The sequence below is a fragment of the Sus scrofa genome, chromosome 11, assembly GCF_000003025.6.
Source record: "Sus scrofa isolate TJ Tabasco breed Duroc chromosome 11, Sscrofa11.1, whole genome shotgun sequence".
Classification (NCBI taxonomy): domain Eukaryota; kingdom Metazoa; phylum Chordata; class Mammalia; order Artiodactyla; family Suidae; genus Sus; species Sus scrofa.
The window spans coordinates 24771204-24796096 of record NC_010453.5 but is presented as its reverse complement, the minus strand read 5'-3'; the positions used below and the strand labels follow the sequence as shown (position 1 = coordinate 24796096).

Here is a 24893-nt window from a genome sequence, read left to right as displayed (position 1 = left end):
AAATAAATAAACACCAAAAGCAATCGTCTTCTCTGAAATTCCTAAAGTCACACAAACTACTTATATCATCTTTGGTCAATAAGGATAAATCTCCAGGTTTGCTTAAATGAACTCAATGTAAAATAATTTATTCTTTTTTCTGTATTCTTTATATTAAAATAAAAACAGCCACAGGAGTTCCCGTTGTGGCTCAGTGGAAACGAATCCAACTAGCATCCATGAGGATGTGGGTTTGATCCCTGGCCTCACTCAGTGGGTTAAGGATCCAGTGTTATCTTGAGCTGTGGTGTAAGTCACAGACACGGCTCAGACCTGGCGTTGCTGTGGCTGTGGCATAGACTGGCAGCTGCAGCTCTGATGTGACCCCTAGTCCAGGAACTCTACATGCCTCTGGTGCAGCCCTAAAAAGCAAAAAACAAACAAACAAACAAAAACAAACCAGCAACAATCTGACCTAGCTCAATAAGAGGTGAGGATGTTTGGTGTGAAAAAATAATGTATTCTCTTTGCGGCTGGTTGCTGAGGCTTGTTTCATTTTTTTTTTTTTTTTTAATCTGCTGGTAAATAGCAGTTGGAATCTCCACATGAAGAGCGGGTATCCAACGCCTTACATTCCGTGGAGGTGGAGCTGCAGAAACTAACAGAGATCCCTGGCTTTATTACATCTTACACCCAAATGAGGATGAGGTATGTAAAATCCACCTGTTTCTTTATCAGTATGTAGGCTGTATGACCATAGAATTCGAATGCATCTTTTGAAAAAGAGATGTTCAGGGGAGACACATTCGGAACACAGTCATCCCCCCTTATTTGCAAGAAATTCACTGCAAGACGCCAGCAGACGTCTGACACCGCAGATACTACTGAGCCCTAGAAATACTGTGTTTTTTCCTATACATACATGCCTGTGATACAGCTTAATTTGTCAGGCACAGTAAGAGACTAAGAACAATAGCTAATAATAAAATAGAGCAATTATAACAATATACCATAATAAAAGTGATATGAATATGGCCTCTCTCTCAGAATATCTTGTTGCACAAACATAACGCCTTTTCCATATCAGCTGAGTGCTTCACACACACTGTGGCCATAACCTTTGCACTTCGCGGTGCAGCAAGCAAAACCAGCGCCAATTTCTTTTGCCTTCTTCACAATTTCACAGACAGAAGATCTATTCCTACCGTAGATCTTAGCAGCCTGTGCATACGTACGATTTTTTTTCTTTCCTGAAGTCGAGAGCTTTCACCTTTTCATTAAAGGAAGCACTTTACAGCTTCTCATTGGCACCTCCAAATTGCCAGCATCACTCCTCTTGCCCTTTGGGGCTGGTCAAATAAGAGTGACTCGAACACAAACACTGTGATACCTCGACAGTGGGTCTAATAACCCAGATGGCCACAAAATGACTGGCAGGCAGGATACCCTGGACAGAAGGATGTTCCCATCCTTCATGTGCTGGATCAGGATGGCTCAAGATTTCATCTTGCTCCTCAGAACAGCGCACAATGTAAAACCTATGAATTGTTTATGTCTGGACTTTTCCATTTAATATTTTCAGACCGCCATCCACCGCGGGTAACAGAAACCGCGGAAAGCGAATCCACAGGTCAGGGGAGACTCCTGTACACTTTCAAATGCAGTCCTCTTGAACCAGTGCAAGAAGGCTTTTGTGTGAACACAGGCATCTGACGGGAATCAGTACATTTTCGGGAGCTGTAACATCGTGAACGTTTTTGGAACAAGTTATCACTTCAACAGTATTTTGTGTCTATAACCTTTTCTCTTCCCTTTGCTGTCAGAGTGGGTTTTTCCTCTCTTATATCCTGAGAAAATTCTTTTCTTGCTCGACTCAAACAGGAGCCCCCAATGGATTGCACCAAGAGAAACAGCAGAAGTACGGTCTTTCGCATTGTGCCCAAATTCAAAAAGGAAAAGGTTCAGAAGCAGAAGACAAGTTCACAGCCTGGTAGGTGATCCGCACGAGAAGAGAAAGTATAGCATGATGAAAAAAAGAACATGACACCATTGAGGTGATGAAAATGATCTGAGGCTAGAGTGGTGATCACCGTGCCAGGTAACGAATGTACTACATGCCGCTGAATCGTACACCCTAAGATGGTAAAGTGGTGAATTGCATCTTAGGTTCACTTTACCACACTAAAAAAAAAATCATGTGGTCCCTAAATAAGTCCAACTCGAGTAGACATCTGTAGGCATCATGCACACAAGACTATGAGGTGGAGTTCCCGCTGTGGCTCAGCGAAAACGAATCTGACCAGTAACCATGAGGACACAGGTTCCGTCCCTGGCCTCGCTCAGTGGGTTAAGGATCCAGCGTTGCCGTGAGCTGTGGTGTAGGTTGCAGCCATGGCTCGGATCTGGCGTTGCTGTGGCTGTGGTGCAGGCCGGCAGCTGTAGTTCCCATTCAACCCCTAGCCCGGGAACCTCCAAGGACCGTGGGTGTGGCCCTAAAAAGACAGAAAAACAAAAAAAGACTATGAGGTGGTGGCTGTTCACTTCTGCTTTGCTGGGTGAATATCAGTGTCTCTGATATTCTTCAGGTGGTTCTTCAGCAGCCATTCAAGGCTTCTCCCTCGCTTTCCTTCTTCAGAGGACAAAATCTGTGTCCTGCTGATACATGGAAAGTAGAAACTTTTCCTTTACTCCTTTAACTTGCTGACTGTATCTTCCACCTCGAGTTACATGTTCTCTTCCTCCCGTTTTAAGGCCGCAGGACGCCCTTTCAGCCCCTCGGCAATGACAGCCCCCCCCGTGACACTTGCATTCTCAAGCAAAGATTAAACTCTCGCTTGGATGTCCTTTCTAGTTCCCTTGCCGCCTTTCCCACGAGACTAAATGTAACGCGGTACCACTGCTAAAGCACCTTCAGGTTCTGTGTCTATGATGCTGGGTGCCTTTCATAATCGAATCATTTGATAATTCGGAGCTAGCTCTAACCTTACTATTGACCATTGCGGAATGGCTGTTGAAGGGCATTTTAAATCCACACGTGGCAAACAGACTTTTATTAAGCTAATCGTTGTTGAGTAAAAGGTATAAGAGAGCGGTTATCCACGCTGGAAAACAACCACCCACCTAATCTTAGAAAGCAGCATAGACACTTTTTAGATCTTACATGGACTTAACAGTACGTGTATCGATAGCATAATCAGTAAAGGCAGTACTTGAAGCCAGCCAGACTCGAAGCAGAAGTTTATGTAAAATCATACCCGGTGTCAGATTTTACATTTTAATTAGCATTTGTTCCGCATTAAACTATAACGAGTTTCAGGTATGGTCTTAAGGGAGATCATAAGAGTGTATTTAGACCTTATCCTACTGGTCCAAATCATGAGAAGTTTATTTCGATACATCCTGTGTACTTCGGGTGCCTTTAAGGAGGAACTTGACCTAAAGGCAAAGGTACAGACGCACAGCAGTGAATGTCTTCGTACCGTCAGAGCCTCGTGTTGATGGACAGCCTGTCACCTGCATGAGAACAAGCGGAATTGTAGTTTTGTTGAGACAACACCTTGAGCCTCTCCCTTTGCTAGCACTGCCGCTGTACTCTGTTTTGCATCTTCTTTGGCCACCCTTTGCTTTGTAATGCATTCAGCATGTAGAAATTAAGGGGGTTTTGCTCTTTGGTAGTTCAGAAATGGGGCACAGAGGAAGTTGCTGCTTGGCTGGATCTGCTCAATTTGGGAGAGTACAAAGAAATCTTCATCCGTCATGACATCAGAGGGGCTGAACTTTTGCATCTGGAAAGGCGAGATCTTAAGGTATTTCCTTTGTGCTACTCTTCTGCTCTCAAAATTGTTCTTGCAAAACAGACTCCTGTCTCCTGCGCTTTTCTGTCCTGTGCTTATAGCTTGGCTGATGTTATGTGAACATGAAGTAACCTCTGATGCATTGTCCTGTGGTCTGAGTTCCTTGTAAGCTTTTGAAACAAGAATGTCCGCAATTAATTTTTGCGTCAAAGTCATTTTCTGTGGCAGCCAAAGCTTAGCATGAACTTAGACGTTTTTCTCTGCATCCATTGGTGCGGCTGTTCCTGTGCTAAGACTTCCAACTGGATCATGCTTCCATCAGGTCATTTTATTGGATCAACATGAAAGGTGGTATTTGTTGATGAAGATAACTGAAAATATCAGATAACAGGTTAACAGCTAAAAGTTAATTCAGAATACCAATAACAAAGCCTTTCTAACATAGGGACATAGATGAGAGACTCACAGCAGTGGCTACTAAGAGTCCTATGGCTTGGTTCTATTTTTTTTTTTTTTTTTTCCGTTTGTTTTTAAGGCCGTTACCCGAGGCACATGGAGGTTCCCAGGCTAGGGGTCTAATCAGAGGTGTAGCTACCGGCCTACGCCACAGCCACAGCACCACCAGATCCAAGCCACGTCTGCAACATACACCACAGTTCATGGCAACGCCGGATCCTTAACCCACTGAATGAGGCCAGGGATTGAACCCACAACCTCATGGTTCCTGTTTGGATTCGTTTCCACTGCGCCACGACAGGAACTCCTGGTTCTATTTCTAAATTGGCCTTTGAGAGGTCACATGAACAATGAGACAAGTAAGTTCAAATTTCCTTCCCATGACTATTACTAAAATTCTATTCTTCTCAAAAATACATTTCTTATTTTCTTTAGTGAAGGAAGTAAACATTATGCTTTGGTTTTGCTAGAAAGCAGCTCAGAGCCTATTTGTCTTTTATGACAGGGAAGGAAAATTATTAACTCATGGTCCATAGCAATTCCTGATTATTCGTTGAGTGGAGCCTCAACAATAGAAATGGCCAGCATAACCTGTTCTGTCCAGAGTCAGAAACAGGATTTTGTCATGTTATATTTTCTCACCACATACTGCCATTTAAAAGTTCCAAGACTGATGCATAAGCAAGTGACAAAGCCATCAATGTTTGCAGGATTGATTCCTCTCCCGTAGACCAGGTTCTAAAATGCATGGAATTTTGAGACAGTGAATTCCTAAGTTCACGAACAGCTGTGCCCTTATCTACAAATACATTAGTAGAAATCTTTGATCTCGTAATGGATAATATAGAGATTTTTATAAAGCAAAGCCATTCAGTTCTAGCACACCAAAAGTAGACACCACTCATACCTAAACATTTTTACCCAGAATACTAATAAAATAATAAATGAACTAATGACTTAGTTGAGAGTCCCAAATCCAGAGCATAGCAACATACACGGTGTTAAGAGTTCATAAAGTAAAAATTGATTCAAAACTTGAAATGAAGGAAGTTCCCATTGTGGCTCAGCAGGTTATGAACCTGACTAGTATCCATGAGTATGCGGGTTCCATCCCTGGCCTCGCTCAATGGGTTAAGGATCCAGCATTGCCATGAGCTGTGGTGCAGGTCACAGATGAGGCTCAGACCCAGCATGGCTGTGGCTCTGACGTTGGCCGGCAGCTGTAGCTCCGATTTGACCCCTAGCCTGGGAACTTCCACATGCTACAGTGTGGCCCTAAAAAGCAAAAAAAAAAAAAAAAAAAACCACCACCAACAAAAAAAACTTGAATACCTACAAAAAAATGCAGAGGATCGTTACATTTAACATCTTTTGTGCAGCTTCTGCTATCCTAGGCAGCAATATTTATTAAGTAGCTGCTTATTAATATACTATGCCAGCTTCTCTAGGTAGCATCTGCCCTCTAGAAGTTTGCATTTTATTTGCCATAAATAAGCATACACTTGGAGTTTCTACTGCAGTGCAATGGGATCAGTGATATCTCTGTAAGCACCAGCACATGGATTCAGTCGCTGGCCAGGTACAGGGGATTAAGGATCCAGTGTTGCTGGAATTGCGGTGTAGGTCGAAACTGTAGTTCAAATCTGACCCCTGGCCCGGGAGCTCCAGATGCTGTGGGGCAGCCAAAAAAAAAAAAAAAAAAAATTAGCATACATTCAAGGAAAGATTGTGTGTATAAACATATATGTGTATGTTCATACAAACATATAAAACATATGAATAGATGCAAACTAGTGCCTTTGGAGTGGATAAGCAATGAGATCCTGCTGTCTAGCACAGGGAACTGTATCTAGTCACTTGTGATGGAGCGTGATGGAGGATAATGTGAGAAAAAAGAATGTATATATATATGTGTGTGTGACTGTGTCACTTTTCTGTACAGTAGAAAATTGACAGGACCCTATAAACCAAGTATAATGGAAAAAAAGAAAAATCTTTTAAAAAATTAAAAAAATAAAATCAGTGGACCCATGCTCAAAATAAAATTAAAAAGTTAGGAGTTCCTGTCGTGGCGCAGTGGTTAACGAATCCGACTAGGAACCATGAGGTTGTGGGTTCGGTCCCTGCCCTTGCTCAGTGGGTTAACGATCCGGCGTTAAGCTGTGGTGTAGGTTGCAGACGCGGCTCGGATCCCGTGTTACTGTGGCTCTGGCGTAGGCCAGTGGCTACAGCTCCAATTGGACCCCTAGCCTGGGAACCTCCATATGCCGCAGGAGCGGCCCAAGAAATAGCAAAAAGACAAAAAAAAAAAAAAAAAAATTTAAAAGTTAAACATAGGAATATGCACAATGAGTGAAGCAGATATTTGCAGAATGAAAAACCAAAGCTCCCACATAAACATTAGACCTATAGGACCTGGATGGAAGGAAAAAGAGAGTAAAAGGGAGATGATTATGAATTACTTTAGTGGAGTTCCCATTGTAGCTCAGCAGGTTAGGAACTAGGATCCATAAGGATGCCGGTTCAATCCCTGGCCTCGCTCAGTGGGTTCCGGATCTGGCATTGCCATGAGCTGTGGTGTAGGTCCCAGACATATTGTATGGTGTGGCTGGGGCTGTGGTGTAGGCTGGCAGCTGCAGCTCCCACGTAAAAATCAAAGTGTTTTTATTTTTAATGCAAATTCCATTCTTTCCCTTAAAACTTCTTTCAGAAATTTGTACCGACGTAGTCTGCTTTAACTCTTTTGGTTCTAAAACAGGCTGTGGGGCAGTGGCAAAGAAGGTAATTTTACAGAAAGAGCTTCAGGAGAGCAAAGCCAAGCTCGAGACCGAGCTGTCCTTGTTCTCTGCGGTTGTTAATTGTACGAGGGAGCAGATGCTTCAGAATCAAGTCTCTAAGCATTGGGGAAGGGTTACCTACCCCCTAGGCAATCTCATCCATTCTCTGGCTTCAGATACTGGCTGTGCATCCATCAGTGGTTCACAAGGTTCTGTCTCCAGCCCCAACCTCATATATCTGCAAACCTTAGGATTGTATCACCAACCTTTCTCGCTACTTGGCTGTCACCCAAGGATGTCAATCTTAACACGTCCTAAACCAAGCTTTTGCTCTCCTGTCCTCCTCCCATTCTGCCCCTTCTCCAGGATTCTCCATCCTAGTAACTCAGGCAGCCGAACCAGAGAAACCCAAGGTCCTGTTCCATGCCTTCCTCTTCCTCATCCTTTCCCCCCTGACTCATTAAACCCATCACCAAGCCAGTCTGATTTTCACCTCCATCCGTTTCTCTTTCTCCTGTCCACTGTCCTTACTCAGTAGCTTCCTCACTGGCCCTTCCAGTGGCCCTCTTGCCCTCTCCTGTCCATTACCCGCATCATAACAAGAGCCATATTTCAGCATCCCGTATGTCACTTGTCTGCTGAGAACCTTTCCGTACCTTCTTCCCATTTCAGTTAGAATAAAATCAGTGGACCCACCTCCGTGGGATGCCTACAGGTTCTGCCTCTGTAATCAGCCTGCTGTGGGATCGCTGGCCCTTGCTGGCTGTACCCTTTCTACCCCGGCCTTATTTCATTTGCTTAAAAATACTAACTCCTCTCACCCTGGGAGCATACCCTCCTACGGTACGCTTCTCCCTGCGTGCCACCCAGGTCACTCCTGCTCACATCCTGGCTCGGGTCTTACTTCTCACCAACACAGCTAGAGGCAGCAGGGTGACCGTCTAAAGGTAGGACAGGGAAATAGTTCTCATGTGCTTTAACAGAAAAATAAACCAATGGCATTATTTGACCCCCACCCCCACCCCCGGAAGGCAGTAGGAAAAGTGAGGGACACCAAAGAAAATGGTAAAGACCCAGGGTCTTTGGTTGGTTGGTTTTTCATGTTTTCCACTTGGAAAGTTGTACACGTTGCATGGAGAATGATAGCAATATCCGCAAAGCCTGTCTCTGCAAAGTTAAACCTATGCGTCCAAAGGAAGAAAAGACCAACATTAAAGAATGTGATAAGTGATAAGAATACAAACAGAGGCGGTCCCGTCATGGAACGACGGGGTGAGCGGGTGGGCGACGGCGGATGAGGCTGGGTAGGGGTACAGCCGACAAGCAACTCATATGCAAAAAAAAAAAAAAAAAAAAAAAAAAAAAAACAAACAAACAAAAAAAAAGAATGTGATAAAAAGAGATAAAGAAACAGAACAAACGTCACGGCGTGACTTTATCACAGCCTAACTGCAAGTATCGAACTCACACTAAAGAAAATACAGCTAAGATGTTAGTGTAACTCTAGGAAAAACATTCATCTCTTGACACTAAAATAACTCTGAGTAGAGTATACGTCTCTCAAAGAACTTATTTTTTTTTTTTTTTTTTTTTTTTTTTTTTTTTTTTTTTTTTGCCACCCCTGCGACACATGGAAGTTCCCAGGCCAGCTGTGACCTATGCCATAGCTATGGCAACATCAGATCTTTAACCCACTGCGAGGGGCTGGGGATCAAACCGGCCCTCTACAGCAACCTGAGTTGCATTAACTGGGATCCTTAACCATTGCACCGCAGCAGGAACTCCTCCAAGAACTTTTTATTCTTGAGAATACAATGTACATATGGCCTAAAATAAAATGTTAAATTAAATATTAATATTACATTTCTTAATCAGTAACTATGCTATCACAAAGCATAAAGAATATTGAAATAGTCCACGTAAATCAAAGAATCTAAACGCCACCATAAAAGCATTTACATTCATAGCTTCCTCAAGGGTTTGGCCTTGCTTCTAAGTTTGCTGTTTTAGCACATACTCAAGAAATGTATAATTGTGGAGTTCCCATCATGGCACAGCAGAAATGAATCTGACTAGGAACCATGAGGTTGCAGGTTCGATCCCTTGCTTCGCTCAGTGGGTTAAGGATCCAGTGTTGCTGTGAGCTGCAGTGTAGGTCACAGACGTGGCTCGGATCTGGCGTTGCTGTGGCTGTGGTGTAGGCCAGCGGCTGTAGTTCTGATTAGACCCCAGCCTCAGAACCTCCGTATGCTGTGGGTGCGATCCTAAAAAGACAAAGAAAAAAAAAAGACCAAAAAAAAAAAAAAAAAGAAATATGTAATTGTGGATGACCTGGTGTCATATGAACAAATATTTTCCAGGGTCAGTTACATATTGTAAAAATGTTTCCCTGAAATTATTCCAAGTTTGAAAAGAGCACTGGCTGTGGAAGGAGTATTTTCCAAAAGGATTCAGGAGCCACCAGTGGCATTTCTGCTATAGAATCAAAGAGCTCATAAAGTATATGGGGCAGGGTGGGGAGAAAGAGAGAGAGAGAGTGTTTGTGTGTGTTATTTTCTCAGACAAATAATATTGTGGTACCTTATAATCCTGTTTTCCAGGCTGCTTTGGAAATTACCTTTTTACAAGTTTTCAAATATTTCACACTCTCTGTTTTGGGAAGAAGTTATTTGACTTCCTGTATTGGCAAATTGATTGTGCCCTTTATGCTTAAGAAAACTATAGGGAGCTATAGTTCCTGTTGTAGCTCAGTGGTAGTGAACTCAACTAGTATCCCTGAGGATGCAGGTTCGATCCCTGGCCTCCCTCAGTGGGTTAAGGATCCAGCGTTGCTGTGAGCTGTGGTGTAGGTCACAGATGCGGCTCAGATCCCCCATTGCTTATGGCTGCGGTGTAGGCTGGGAGCTACAGCTCCCATTGGACCCTTAGCCTGGGAACCTCCTTATGCCTCGAGTGTGACCATAAAAAAAAAAAAAAAAAAAAGGACAAGAAAAAAGAGTTTCAGACAGTATTTTTTTCACTAATTAATAATTTTTAATGTCCGTTTTTTTAATACACTTACTTTTCTAACTTTCATTTCCCGAATCATTGACTATAAGCCAAAAAGAATGAACTGAGTGCTAACTACGTTATTTGTTAAAGTATTTTATCTCAGTTTTTGCTTGTCAATAAACTTCTTTCTTTCTTTTTCCTTTCTCTACCTTTCTTTCTTTTTTTTTTTTTATTTTTATTAATAGGACCTGGGGATACCGAAAGTGGGTCATGTGAAGCGAATTCTCCAGGGAATTAAAGAGCTTGGAAGGAGCACTCCCCAGTCTGAGGTGTAATCATATTGGTGCTATTCCTTGGAAGGGAAGTGATTGCGACTCAATACAAAGTCCTTGGGAGCCACTGGCTGTTCTGGTAGTTTCTGCCCAGAGAAGTAAGCACCACTGAGGCACCTCGATGGCTTGATATTTTGATGCAGGTGAACATTTTGATTTGTGGTATCGGAAAATATTTTTTTGTGCCAAAAAAATATATTCCACAAAGCCATTTTCTTATTGTGCAAACCTGACATGTTCAAATATGCTCATATGAGTACAAAGGTAACAGGGAGCTGAGACCATTGACTTGGCTAAAAGGTGGAATTGCAAAATGTTTACTTTCTTTTAACCTGGTCAGATGGAATGTTCTTACTGTGCAACCACATGACAGTATGAGACTAAAACTTCTTGGGTTTAATTACTGGAGGCATTGGCTTCTCTCTTCAAATCATTGGCTAGAAGACTTAAGATGTAAATTAAGTTGTGGTTTGAATTGGCATCACCTCAGATTCTTAGCACTCAGTGGTCAGAGAGTTTGGTCAATACCCCTCAAATACTATGAATGAATGCACATCTTAATGCACGGTGTTCCTGCCTGAATTGTCTTTTCTGTTTCTTGCATGTCACATTTAATACGGTAACACTTAGTTTAATGTCAGCTTTAATGGAATTTAATTTATTACTACCTAAGAACCTTTGGGTTGGCTAAAGTCACTCTTCTGTTCTTTGTTGTGGAGTTTTGCATAAACACTCTAAGAATTTGTGAACATGTGTCTGTGCCCTCATCAACAAATGATAGATAGCTTATCAAGCCAATTTTATACCAACCTACCACACACCGTAGGTGTGCACATGAAAATTCTCTGGATATTTTCATGGAATCACATGTTCTGTTGCCTCACAAAACTTACTATAGCTTTCCAAACCAAAATTCCCCAAATCTGTTCTTATTTGTCATTTCAATGTAACGATTATTTAATACTCTGTTTGCATCTATGATACAGCAGACTCTTGACATCCAGGAATTTCCCCAAGGTCTCAACTGGGATTTGTATACTGACTGGTCACCCAGGCTTACCCACCAGCTAAAGGGACTCCTGACCTGGACTTTCCCAAACTGAGATTTCACTATTTCCTTTTAAGGGCTTTCCATTATTATCATTATTATCTGACTTAATTCTTGTTCCCTATCAGGTGGATATTATTTCCCTTTTCTAAACCTCTACTTTAGTGTAGCTCATGAGAAGTCAAAATTACAATGATGAAAATCTTTGAGGAGTTCCTGTCGTGGCTCAGTGGTTAACAAACCCAACTAGTATCCATCAGGGCCAAGGGTGTGGCCTTCAAAAGACAAAAGACAAAAAAAAAAAAAAAAAAAATCTTCAAAAGCCAACGGCATACATATCAAAAAGTCACAGAAATATCCTTTAATAAACTTTCTTTAGGCATTCTATACCAAAAAAATTAATTATGATATTTGAAAACCTTCTCTACGAGAGAAATAAACAGGGTACTGACCCAGTGGTGACAATTTTCATAAAGTAGCTTTCTAGATAGGTGCTTAATAGATATCCATGCACACACACATATATTTACATATACACATGTACGTGTAATACACACATAAACACATATTTACATTCACACTTGCATGTATGTAATCTGAAATATACTCTCATTGATATTTTCTAGACGTTTATTTGTCAAAGGAAGATAAATATTGATGGGAAAACACTTGAAAGGAGCTGTCGTCAGACACATAATTTAATTATATCCAGAGGTTAAATCTTTGACACTTGATTCTTATTTATAACTTGGGCATTTACTAGCAAAATCACAAATTTGGATATCTTACAAATAAATGTCCATGGGCTCCTGACCAAGCGTGGCCTGACTCTATATTTTACCAAAGTTGTGAATAAATGAGAATTTTCCAGAGCGAATTGCATCAAGTAGCTTAAAAGAGCAAAGAGCTACTCATTTAATTGTTTTAATGTTATCCCCCCTTGGGACATCAAAAGTCTTCTTTTCCAGTCCCTTTTTAGTGTCCCCGCCCCTGCAAAATGTCCCCCACTCTTTCAAGCATTTCCCTGTGAAATCAAAATCAGTAGGTGGTCCTGGGTTCTCACAACTCTCCTGAGATCACAGAACCCTGTCCAGCTCCACCGCAAAAAAAAATAAAATTAATTTTAAAAAAAAAGGAAGGGTGGAGGTAGGAGGCAAGGAACCCTAGGAAAGAATGAATTACTACAAAAATCTTTATTGCTTTTTCCCTCCCCCCAGATTCCCCTTTGCAGATAGAAAAGAGTCTCACGTTATCACGTGTTCAGAATGTAAGAAGATGTAAAGGATTGGATTCTTTAGTTGATGTTGCCTCTTTCACTCTTCCGTAGCATCTCTTAGGTACATACAATGAATCTCAGCGAAGGGAATCTTTAGCTAGCATTTTCCTGCAAGGGCTTTTGATGGGGGAAATCCTTTACAATGACAATTTAGATATCCTGTCGGTTAGATAGAGCACCTTCCCCGTGGGCATTGCTGTGCTTGGCTGCGTAGGACCCCAAGGACATCCCGCAGACCTGTTTACCACGTGGGTAGCCTCGGCACCTCCGCGGCCCCTGCCAGGCTCACAGAGGAAGCAGCTTGAGGTTGCAATAGAAGTAGGAAGAGCTTCTCCGTGGGACCTGACCGCACCTCTGCAGTGTGATCACACCTCTGGGGGGTGCTAGGCTTCTCTGCCCTGGTCCACACCTCGGCTGAGATGAGAAGCTCAAGCCTGGTCCTGATTCCCCGGCTGTACTTGCGCCTTTCCTTCCATCCCAGCCCATGTCCACCTTCTTTCATGTTCCATCGCTTCCCATTTTCCGAGGAACAGCTTGCTTTTCACGAAGGAAAGGGTCAGGGTCAGGCCGGAATGAAAGTTCGCAGTACTCAATTTTTCTCTTCCGTGTGTCTTTCCACCTTACGTTCTGAGTTTCTTTCTTATGTCCTGGCTTCCCAGTTTTCCTCATGCCCACGGCAGGGATGGCTGCTCCCATTCTCACTGCCCTGTGCTACCCTTTCCTCCTCAGCTGTCCCACCACAAAATAACTCCTTTTCTCCCACCCCACCTTGGCCCCCATTGGGGGTCATCTGGCCACGTGTTCAGAAGGAAAACAGTTTCAGTAAATTGATTGCACAGTTGACAATCAGAAAAGGAACCTTGCTGATTTAAATGAATGGGTGGATTAGATCATTAGGGGACTGAGTCTTGTATTGTTCTGGCTTAGAAGAGGTGACCCGTGAATGTTGAGATTTGCACTTTCCTATCTTGTAGCCACTAGCTCCATCTGCCTGTTTCCATTCATTTCATTAGAAATTTCATTTCTCGTTTGCACTAGCCACATTTCACGTGCTCATTAACCATGCTGACTAGTGCCATCATTGCCAAGATTGTACTGGATGGCACTGCTCTGCATCATTGCTGCTCAGCGTGTGGTCCACGGAGCTGCAGCATCTGTATCACCTTGGAACTTAGACACATGCAGACTCCCCCGCTGACCTCCTGAGTCAAAATCTTCCTTTTCATAAGCTTCGTCAAGTGATTAGCACTGGCCTAGATGCATTTTATCTGTCCTAGGTAGGGAGGGATCAAAAGTCTTCAGGCATCCTCAAAATCGCCTATTCCCCAGCCCACTGTTTCCTGTCCCTTCTCCAGCTCATCCTAGAAATGACCTGAAACTCATGCATCACCCAGCTGAGTTTTCTTCTCAGCCCTTATCCCTAATTCGGGTTCTAGATGGGCTCCACCTACCCAGGATATATATTGGTTCTATTTAGGTAGGGAAGGCGTGGAACGCAGGAAATTGGCCACCACGGCTGGCCTCTCTCCAGCCCCCCCTACACACCTAAGTCACTTACAGTCTGCATCTGCTCAGTTTGTGGCTCGTGTGACATTCTCATTTGTCCACAACTTAAGTCACAGGGAACATTTCGGAAGAATGTGTCCTGAGTTAGGTAAAGACCGGGTCAGTTGCCAACAACTTGCACTTTTCACTTCCTCTTATCAGTTGATTATTCTATTGGCCTAGTTTATGCTTGAGGACACAGAGCAGCACACAAACATTAAATGAATCATTAGGCATGAAAAAAAATGAGAGAGAAAGAGACTCAAAATGATTACAAATAAAGCAAATGTTTCATTAAAGCCCCCAAAGAAGGCATGTTTTAATCAACTAAAATCTCACTTTTTATTATGCTAACTTAGCCTGATTTTCAGATAGTTAATAATTCCTTAAGATAGTGCTTGAAAAATAATGTATTCTTGACTCTCAAAACACCAATTATTTAATTCCATAATTAGAGCTTTCCCAATGACATATGCTCAATAATCCTTTCTTTAATTTTCACATAGCGATAGAATTTACCAACACATTACTGCCTAGAGGTTCGTGAGCCAATTTTAATGAATAAAAAGGCCAGTACTTTAGTCTCCCCAGAAGTTATGTTTAACAGGAATTGAAGAAGGAAATATTCATGCAAAGCTATGACTTAGAAAATTAGAATAAAAACCTCTCTAATCATTTCTAGAGTGAATTATCCAACGGGGCTGACAACGCCGTGGACTTTTATGTTGTACAGATGTGAATTCTTCAATGATAGCTCTTTTCATTAAGCTGTAAAAACATGACATCTCTCAACCTCGAGATCTAGGATCTCTCCTGCTCCCTCTTCTGAAATGAGCTTATCTTACATTTTTCAGATGCAAGTTGGATAAAACAGGGGGGTTGGAGATTAATGATGTAAGTGGCAGTTCTTTAAATCAGCTGAAAAGCGTGAGGAATGAAGAGTCCTCAATACTAACTATTGGTCAAAGCTTCCCAAGTGGTTTTAAGTTTGGCTGCTTTTCCTCTCACTGCCCCATGCCAAGTGCCACGGGGCTGGGACCTATCTGTGCTATGGCACCTCCCCAGTGTCTTGTACAGCAGTCTCTGTGTCCGATGGGTCAAGTATTGCCTTTGCAATAGGATGCTTTCCTAAAGAAACAGTCAAGGAGTTCCCACCGTGGCTCAGTGGTTAACGAATCCAACTAGGAACCATGAGGTTGCAGGTTCGATCCCTCACCTCGCTCAGTGGGTTAAGGCTCCGGCATTGCCGTGAGTTGTGGTGTAGGTCACAGACTCGGCTTGGATCCAGTGTTGCTGTGGCTGTGGTGTAGGCCGGCAGCTACAGCTCCGATTGGACTCCTAGCCTGGGAACCTCCATATGCCACAGGTGTGGCCCTAGAAAAAGACCAAAAAAGACAAAAAGAAAAAGAAACAGTCAAAACTTTGAAGAGACAGTTGTTACTGGTTTTTATCATATGCAAAGCATTTATTGTTTTTTCTTTATTTCTCCAAGTTTTGTTGAGAGGCATTTCTGTTAGAATAAAAAGTTATACCGGTTTATCATTATAGAGAACAGAGAGATAAAAGACAGCTGGACTGTATCTATTTGTATACTTCTTTCTGTTATTTCAGGAAAAGAAGTTTCACAGAGTAACCCAGGCTGCATTAAACTCAGTCATGATGTTTAAGAAAAACCCTGTATTACTAATATAGGTGAACGACTTAATTCCTTTTATGTAATTAAGATCCTATTTACATATATTTATATCCTCTCTCTTCGTTTTTTATGCACTTCCAAGTTTTGTTGGAAAAATAGAAACCAAGCTATTACTTAAAAGTTAGAAAAACACATACAGTGTTTCATTGTAGCTACAAGTTATTCATTGTATAGGGATTTGGATATTTCATAGAACTGCATTTCAGGAGTAAATTAACCAAATTTAAAGAAGTGTAGGATGACTCTTTAAATGGATTAAAATACATTTCATGTTCAGTTGATAAGGTCATTGAAGTGGGATAATGCAGTTAGATAGACAAGCTAAAAAGGAAAACGAATATATTTTGTGATCCTTACTGTTTCATTGCACTATTCTTTACTGCAGCTTAGCCATATATATTTCTATATTCTGAGTATTAAGCTGATATGTAGCTAAAGATTTCCTACAGTTCTGGTAACTGGTAACTAGTGCTGTGGAAGGTTTTGGTGTTGTAACATTCCCCATGTTGTGAGTTATATATTGTATATGAAAGATGACTAATAAATTGGAGTAATATATTTATCTAGAGCTGGGAAAATATGCTAATTATTTTCAAATCTTCAAGTAAGATGTATTGAATTTTTTCTTCCTCTTAAGTGAGATGAAAGTCTCCCTTTTAGGTTAAAATGGCTATTTATACAACAGGTGTCTCCTTTTACTGGTTTTATTAATGTTCGTATTAAAATGTTTCTTATCTTTTTATACCAAAACCCCGATCATGCTGGTGACGCAAACTGCCACGATGTAGTTTAGTTTGCAGGACTTTTGGCAGGCAAAATATTTAATAACAAACCAGCTTTGTATATTTTATGGCTTGGGGGGCAAGAATTTTACCTTTGAATCTCTATATGAGGCAGTGCTCTTATCAGCAAAGTCAGTAAAAGACAGTGTTACTTACAATCATCAGTAGAAGGTTTTTACAAGTTGTATAAATCAGTGCATTTATTTATTATGTCGTGAAATTTAACCTTTCTACAAAATGCATATTCTAGCTCTTTTTTTTGTTACTGCTGTTGCTTTGAGTGTAATAGCTCTGTTCATGATTCTGCTTGTGTACTTGAAGTACTCATTTCTGTCAAACAGATGCCCAGTTTTTTTCCATGTAAAAAAATGGTATTCTTTACTGTCAGAGGTAACTGCAAAGTAATAGTTTATTAGGACTTTGTTAAAACATAATTTTCATGGTTAAAATAAATACCGAAAAAAGGCATACTAGCCAAATTGAAATAACCCATCTTGAGAATTTAATGTAGTCAGGGAAGTCATGCCATATTTTGCCAATGTATGTTTTATCTTCAAGTCAGAACTTCTTTTCTGTGATAAATTTTCAATTTTTGTTGTAAAAGAGATCTCCGTGATTTTACTGCCAATATGACCTTCAAATCAACATTAAGAATTTTGAGGGAGTTCCCCCGTAACCTAGCAGTTCAGGATGCGGGGTCATCACTGCTATGGCTCATGTTCAGCCCCTGACCTGGGAACTTCTGCAAGCCTCAGGCATGGCTAAAAAGAAAAAAAAAAAATCTCAAACCCTCCAGATTTCACATACCTCTAGCTCTAGGTTGTTTCCAGGTGTATATTTTTCACATTTGACTCTGGGATGCTCGCTTCAGCGTGCGCAGGAGGGATGGTGGTTTATCTGCTTTGTTTCTCCATTAATTCAATAGGATTGTAATTGGGTTTGGAAATATTTCTGTTTTAAACTCTTCTCTAGTCAACTTTTTAACAACTGAACATTGAAAACATGATAGCCCAACATACCACACAGAATAAAGTCATATGCTTTCAAGGAAGACAAATAACTGTTCTGACTTACCATCGGGTACCAAAGAAATCACTTTAACCAGCCCTACATTCAACCATATTATTGTTGTTCAGTGTAAGCAGTAGATGAATTCTAAACCGCTTAAGAACTGTAGTCAATTAAGAATTAATTCCCTGTGATTGTAAAGACATAGGTTTTGGGAGTTCTCTGATGGCCTAGCAGGTTGAGGCTCCTGTGTTCTCACTGCTGTGGCTCTGATTGCTGCTGTGCAGCGTAGGTTCAGTCCCTGGCCCAGGAATTCCCACAGACTGCCTGTGTGGCAAAAAAGAAAAAAAATACAAAACAAAAAATTAAAGACATGGGTTTCATCTTAAATTTACTGTTGCACGAGCCACTCCGGAAGACACGAAAAAAGAAAATATATGGGAAACATTATATGGAAATTGAAGGACAAAGGAGCTTGGGAATTTGGGAAAGATTGGAAATGAAGAGTCTACACATAGGCATCTTTCCGCTTATGGAAATGCAAAACGTGTGTGAGATGTGTGGTGGGCACAATCACAAAAACAAAAAAGTGTCACACTGGGAAAGTCTAGGATTGTGTCTGTATCTATTCAAATACAAACAAACAAAAAAAAAAACCCAGCAACAACAGTGAGTTTAGGGAGCGCATCCTACTGCTGAAATTTAGAAGTCCGTGAGGGAGACAGTTCGGCTATCCTGATCATTTGTGTTTAGTACACGAGGCGTGTTTTCTCAACTCCAGTGGGTGCTATAGGGAGAACTCAGAAGGGCCTCACCAACTTCCCCACAAAAGAACTCTGGTAAAAGTAGGTGAAACCAGACCATACAGCGTCAACATTCTCACGAACCTTCTAAGCGTTGACGTTTGGTAGCAAGGACGGTTGGTCCTTTGATTTGAAACAACCAAAAAAATCTTCAAATTTAAAGTATTATAAATAGCTGAATTCGGTGATTCTGGAGAGAATATGGTTTTAGGTGTATTGGGTTCCACAGCAGACGAGGGCAACGGCTCCCTGAGGCCCTTCTAGAAGCTCCGCATTTTAGGGCCTTGCTTTCCCTCATTGGAAATAGCACAGTCTCATCAATTATAAATTCTTGGTCATTTTTCTTTAATGAAAGGAACTCTAAGTGTAAATCATACCTAAATTTTCAACTTCCTTTCCCACTGTCATTTTAGATCTGAAGCAAGACTTCCCAGACTACCACATGAAAATTCAAAGTCCAAATGAATATCCCTCGCTATTCATTTTAAAAATGACAGTGAAGTTACATTAGTATTATCTGCACTGAGTAGGTTATGGGTATTTGCATCTGTGGACTGCAAGTTCTTAATTATTTTAGGATAGGCTAAAAACTCATTTCCAAAATCTTCCAAAATTTAGAGTAATTCAATATTTTTATTTGAATATTTTACCCAGATGACCATTTTATAGCAGGGAATATATATATATTATATATAATAAGTATATTATTTTTAAGCTATATATATATTATATATATTGTTTTTTAAACTAAGACCATCTCAACTTTTCTTAGATTAGCTCCCCGGCGAGAAAAATGTCTTTAAGTCACTGTTTTTTAAAAAAGGAATACCAGACTCTTCTACCTTGTTTGATCCTGTGATGTCGCTTATTCTCTATACCAAGTGAATTCTGAATGGTCTCATTACTGGTTTGACCCGAAACATGGGTGGCTACCTACAGTCTCTGGTTATGGAGGGGTACTCTCATGAAGACTACCTGCAGAAATTCCTGTAAAGAACCTAGCTAGAGGTTGTCATAATGGAAATCAGAGTACAGTGAAGAGAAAGAAATTAGAATAATCTAGCTAAAAGGATTAAATATAAATGAGGGGGAGATGAATATTGACTTTATTTTTACCAGACGTTTGAATTCCGTCCCTCTCTGACCCTTGACTTAAAGATGTCTTGCCACATCTGGTCTTTATTCTAACATAATACAATAAACTGGAGCTCCTGCCGCATCCCCCTCCTCTAAAAATGCTGGAAGTGTAAGAGCATATAAGCTGCGTGACATAAGGGAAAAGGCTGAATCAGAACTCACTTACATGTGTTTTGATCCGTCTTAGTGACACAACTCAAGTGTTTACAATAACCGGCTCTGACTGCTGATTCCACCATGATTTGGTACCATGACGAGGAGAAATTATTTTTCTGGCAGTTCGTTTGCCACGATGACCTGATATACAGATGACCGTAGTATAATTAAAATTAATTATAATTTTAACAAGAACCTGCCCTGTTGACAGATTCCATTGTGCCGCAGTTTTTTAACATACATTATGATGAGGATGAAAGAACTGCAAACTCGAGCGGTTCTTTTGTTTCTGCGCCTCCTTTTACTTGAAAAGCTTTCAGAAGGCTTTTGAGAGATGACACAGTTCTCATAGCAACATTATGTGATTCTCTTCTTCTGCCAAGAAACTCATAGCTGAAATATGGAACAAAACAAATGTCTAACCTGATCTTGGTTTTGGATTATGGAAGGCAAAGCATTTTCTATATCAAAGTTGCATATTTCATTTTTTTGTCCATCTCAGAAATCGAATCGGCATTTTATATTCTATTTCTAATTAGTTGCAGTGAAGCAAAGCCATAATCCTACTTTCTTTATCAGTACAAACCTTCACCATTTCTCCCGCATATGCTTTCGCCATAGTTTTTCGGCAACGAGTTTGCTTAATTCATTCTCCCCTACCTCTAGTCCATCTTGCGCATGATTGACAGAATGGTCTTTTTTTTTTTTTTTTTTTATGGCCATACCCGCAGCATATGGAAGTTCCTAGGCTAGAGGTCTAATTGAAACTGCAGCTGCCAGCCTACACCACAGCCGCAGCCACAGCCACAGCCACAGCAACACGGGATCCGAGCTGCATCTGCCACCTACACTGCAGCTCATGGCAACTCCAGCTGTGGATCCTTAACCAGAGCAGAGTGGGGCCAAGGATCAAACCTGCATCCTCACAGATGCTAGTCAGGTTCATTACTGCTGAGCCACATGGGAACTCCCAGAGTGGTCTTTTTAAAACACAAATTTGTTTTGTCATCCCTCTGCTCAAAATTCTTAACTAGACTCCCTTCTTTACAATATAGCAAACCCAACTCCTTAGCATGATGGAGAAGGATCTCTGCAACCTCTCTTCTCACCATTTTTAGCATCCTTACCCACCATTTCCTCTAGAGGCCTTTTGTAATCCAGGAATTTGGAACTTGTCACAGTTCGGTGCTTTGGCATAATCATATGGCATAGATGAGCTCACTCAAGACTCAGCTTGCATTTTACCTTCTGTGGCACTCTGACTTCTCAGTGTTAAATAGTTCATCCTTGCTCTGTAGTCTTTTGAAACTTCTACTAAAATAACATCCCATTTCAATAGTTCAATTTATGTATCCACTGCCCCACAACTGAATTTCTCTCTCTTTGTAGTCTCAGTGTTCAGCTAGCACATAATAGGACTTCCATAAATGTTTTTGAATGAAAGAAGGGAATATAGAGCCCAGACTTCTCTGTATTTCTAAACCATCACAAGTGAATGCTTTTGACTTCCCCAAGAGCCCACACGAAGGATGTGTGTGTTTAGGAAGGAGCACGCAGGCGCTCTGGGAGAACCAATAACACAGAACAGCAGGGAAGAGCCATTGCTTTGGGAAGGATAAGCATCTGTTAGCTGTTGAGCAGAAATGGTTACCAAAGCTGAATTCTTGTTCTTAAAATCGAGGCTTATAAATACAATTTTCACATAAGTGCTGAATTCTTTTTAGGCTATGCCCTCAAGATGCCCTAATGGTCTTTCTCCTTGGCAGATAGTCCAATGTATACCATCTACATAAACACCGGCTCATTACCAACACACAGGGATGGACTTGAGAAAGAGTTTTTAAAAAAATACAGTTATGAAGGTGAAATTTTCTGAAAATATTTTTCAACCAGAGACAGAGACTGATTTTGTGTGGTTTCAGGTCATTTTATAGTCAGTGATGATTTCATTTTCATTATGCAAATGTAAGATGGCATGTTTGTCACTATTAATCACTGCATATAGAACATAAAAAGTATTACCTATGTGTCTGTTTTTCTTTTCTGAATCTATAAAGCCTTTCTACCCTGTCTCCAAATCATGATAAAAGGCAACACAAAAAACCCCTTAAAGGTAATGATTTTAAAATAAGCTCAATATTGGCAGGTAATGAAATTAAATGGCCTCTTACTTCACTCACTTAATAGACATTTTTCTACCTGCTCTACACTTGGCACTCAGTTAGTGCTGGGGATACAAACAACATAAGACATAGCTCTTGACTGATAGAGTTCAAGTTCATTTTCATCGTTATTTCCCTACAGTCTGTTTAAGAAACTGAGAAGACATGTTTTTAAACCAAGTATTATTTCTCAGGATTTTTTTTCAAGACGTGGTCACCTTCCACTCAAAACACTAACAGAATTCTGTGTCGTAAAGACGTCATCCCATGTTTATGGGCACAGTTTTTGTACTTTCCAGTCAACCACAAATACTGAGTGCTACATGTCAAGTCCATCTTTCATCAATCCTATAGAATTCCATTTCCACAACCACAGGTGCTATGTGGAATCCAAGTGACTAATGAATTAGTAAGACACAAGTTAAATTTCCAGTCCACCATGGGATGGCATATATCCTTACTAATGACACCTACACCAACATATGAGCTATGCCTTGGGAACCTTCAGCAAAGAGAATACGTTCTAACACAATGCTTTCTGGTGTACTTCAAAGGCTCCATGTGAAGTTAGGAGTTGGTGTTTCCACTTCGATTATTTTTTATGGGGAGCAGAGAGTCATGATATTTAACAGGAGCATATGTCTCTAAGCATATAGTAAATATACGACTGGTATTTGGGGTGCCACAATGCACTGATACATAGATGAAAAAAACCAAAAATATTTGAGTTATAAAAAATTCTCTGAGTATTTCCTGAGGGTTAGGCAATAGGGTTCCTTTATAAGACAGAAAAAACTACTGTCTGCATGCAAAAAATCTTCCTTGTGTGTACATTTGCATTTTGATAGGCATATTTTGAAGTCACCGTTTCCCATCAGTATGAAGTATCAACCATCTCTATGTTCTCTAGCAAAGGAAAATTCTTAGTTTGATACAGCTTTCCTCTGTGTTTGATGTTGGGAAATGTCCGCAAAGAAGGAGGCTCGGAAAGCTGGACACTTGAACCTTAAATGCAGCATAGTCAGCTTACCTTTCACTAAAAGAGAATCCGTCATTATTTGCCTCCTATTTATCCTCATGTTGAAAACCTAAATGTGTAGTTCCTTTTGTCCCCGGCATCCCAGAAGATATAGCTTCAGTCTAGCCTTTGCCATATTATTTATAGCTAAGAATTTGCTACATTTTGGTAGTCTGTTTTGAAACTTGTATCTTAAAGATGGAGATCATGTCTATTTATTACACAGTGGGCTCTGTTTGCTGCAGAAAAGAGTGAAACTTTTAAACTGCTTAGCACACACTTGCCAGTGAAATATACCTGACAGAGCAGAGGTTCTAACTTTGGCTCTACTGACTTTTAATAATGGTAAGAAACCGTGACTTTTGTTTGTTTACATGCTGTTTACAATGGCATCATTTTTTAAATATATACAACAATTGAGATATTTATTGCATACTATTTTAAAGATGTTTTATGTGTTTTCACCTTTGGAATATATTGTTACTGTTCCTTACACCGATACTTTGGGTGGCTTTGTTAATGTACCTACTAATTTTTATGACTACTAAGTGACCAGTTTTCCGTGCCTTTTATTGTGGGATGCATGACTATGTATTTATTGTATGGAAGTCACGGATGCGTGTATTTTTGTACTTTGCCGAGAGTAATGGTTGATCTCGATGGACGTGATGATGAGAGATGCCTTTCCCAGGGGGCACTACCTTGAGATCGTCCTTCTCAAATAAAAAGAATGCATTTGGACAGTGTGTGAAGTGTACATTCTTTCTGGTTGGAAACCTTTTTTTTTTTTTTTTTTTTTTTTTGCTTTTTAGGGCCATGCCTGTGGCCTATGGAGGTTCCCCCAGCTGCTAGGGGTCAACTTGGAGCTACAGCTGCCAGCCTACACCACAACCCTAGCAACACAGGATCTGAGCCACATCTGCTACCTACACCACAGCTCACAGCAATGCCAGATCCTTAACCCACTGAGCGAAGCCAGGGATCGAACCCGAATCCTCATGGATCTTAGTGGGGTTCGGTACTGCCGAGCCACGACACGAACTCCCAGAAACTCATTTTTTAAATTCAGCCTTTTGTTTTGAGAGAGTTGGAGATTCACAGGCAATTGTAAATAAATAACAAAAAGAGAGAGAACTTGTGTAGCCTTTACCCATTTTCCCCAGGTGATGATATCTTGCAAACCTATAGATATACAGTATTGCAACCAGGATATTGACATCTACACAGTCAAGATGCTGAAAGGTCCTCTCCCACAATGAGGGATCCCTCTTGTTGCCCTTGCATGGCTTCCCTCCCACCTCCACCTGCTCCTTAACCCTGGGCAACCATTAATCTATCTCCACTATCATAATCTTGTCATTTCAAGAATAATACATTCACCAAGTCATACAGTGTGTAAGTTTTTTCCACTCTAATTTTCTGAGAGTCATCCAATTTGTTGCATGTAGCCATAGTTATCAATAGTTTGTTTTGGAGTTCCCGTCGTGGCGCAGGGGTTAACAAATCCGACTAGGAACCATGAGGTGGCGGGTTCAATCCCTGCCCTTGCTCAGTGGGTTGACGATCCGGCGTTGCCATGAGCTGTGGTGTAGGTTGCAGACGCAGCTCGGATCCCGCGTTGCTGTGGCTCTGGCATAGGCCGGTGGCTACAGCTCCGATTAGACCCCTAGCCTGGGAACCTCCATATGCCGCAGGAGCGGCCCAAGAAATGGCAAAAAGACGGGAAAAAAAAAAGTTTGTTTTCAGTGCTGCATAATATTCCATCTGGTGGGGTTATTCTTCATGGTAAAACATCACTGGGTTTATCCTTATAGTAATGAGTCCTTGAAGTTCAGCAATAAACACTTGCTAAGAACCAAATAGGTGACAGGGGTTGTTTCCAGTGGGACCGATCTGTGACTAGTCCTGTCTAGTGAGGAAGAAAGGTTACTGT

The 24893-nt window shown here is 41.0% G+C and overlaps 1 protein-coding gene across 1 annotated transcript in view; it reads left to right on the top strand.

Moving 5' to 3' along the window:
• DGKH (diacylglycerol kinase eta) overlaps nucleotides 1-23701 on the top strand; it is a 198533-nt gene extending 174832 nt beyond the window's left edge. The window contains 5 exon segments of the mRNA XM_021065624.1: nucleotides 569-644; nucleotides 647-687; nucleotides 1861-1969; nucleotides 3655-3785; nucleotides 10243-23701. Coding sequence (XP_020921283.1) covers nucleotides 569-644; nucleotides 647-687; nucleotides 1861-1969; nucleotides 3655-3785; nucleotides 10243-10332 — 447 coding nt within the window. The 3' untranslated portion in view covers nucleotides 10333-23701.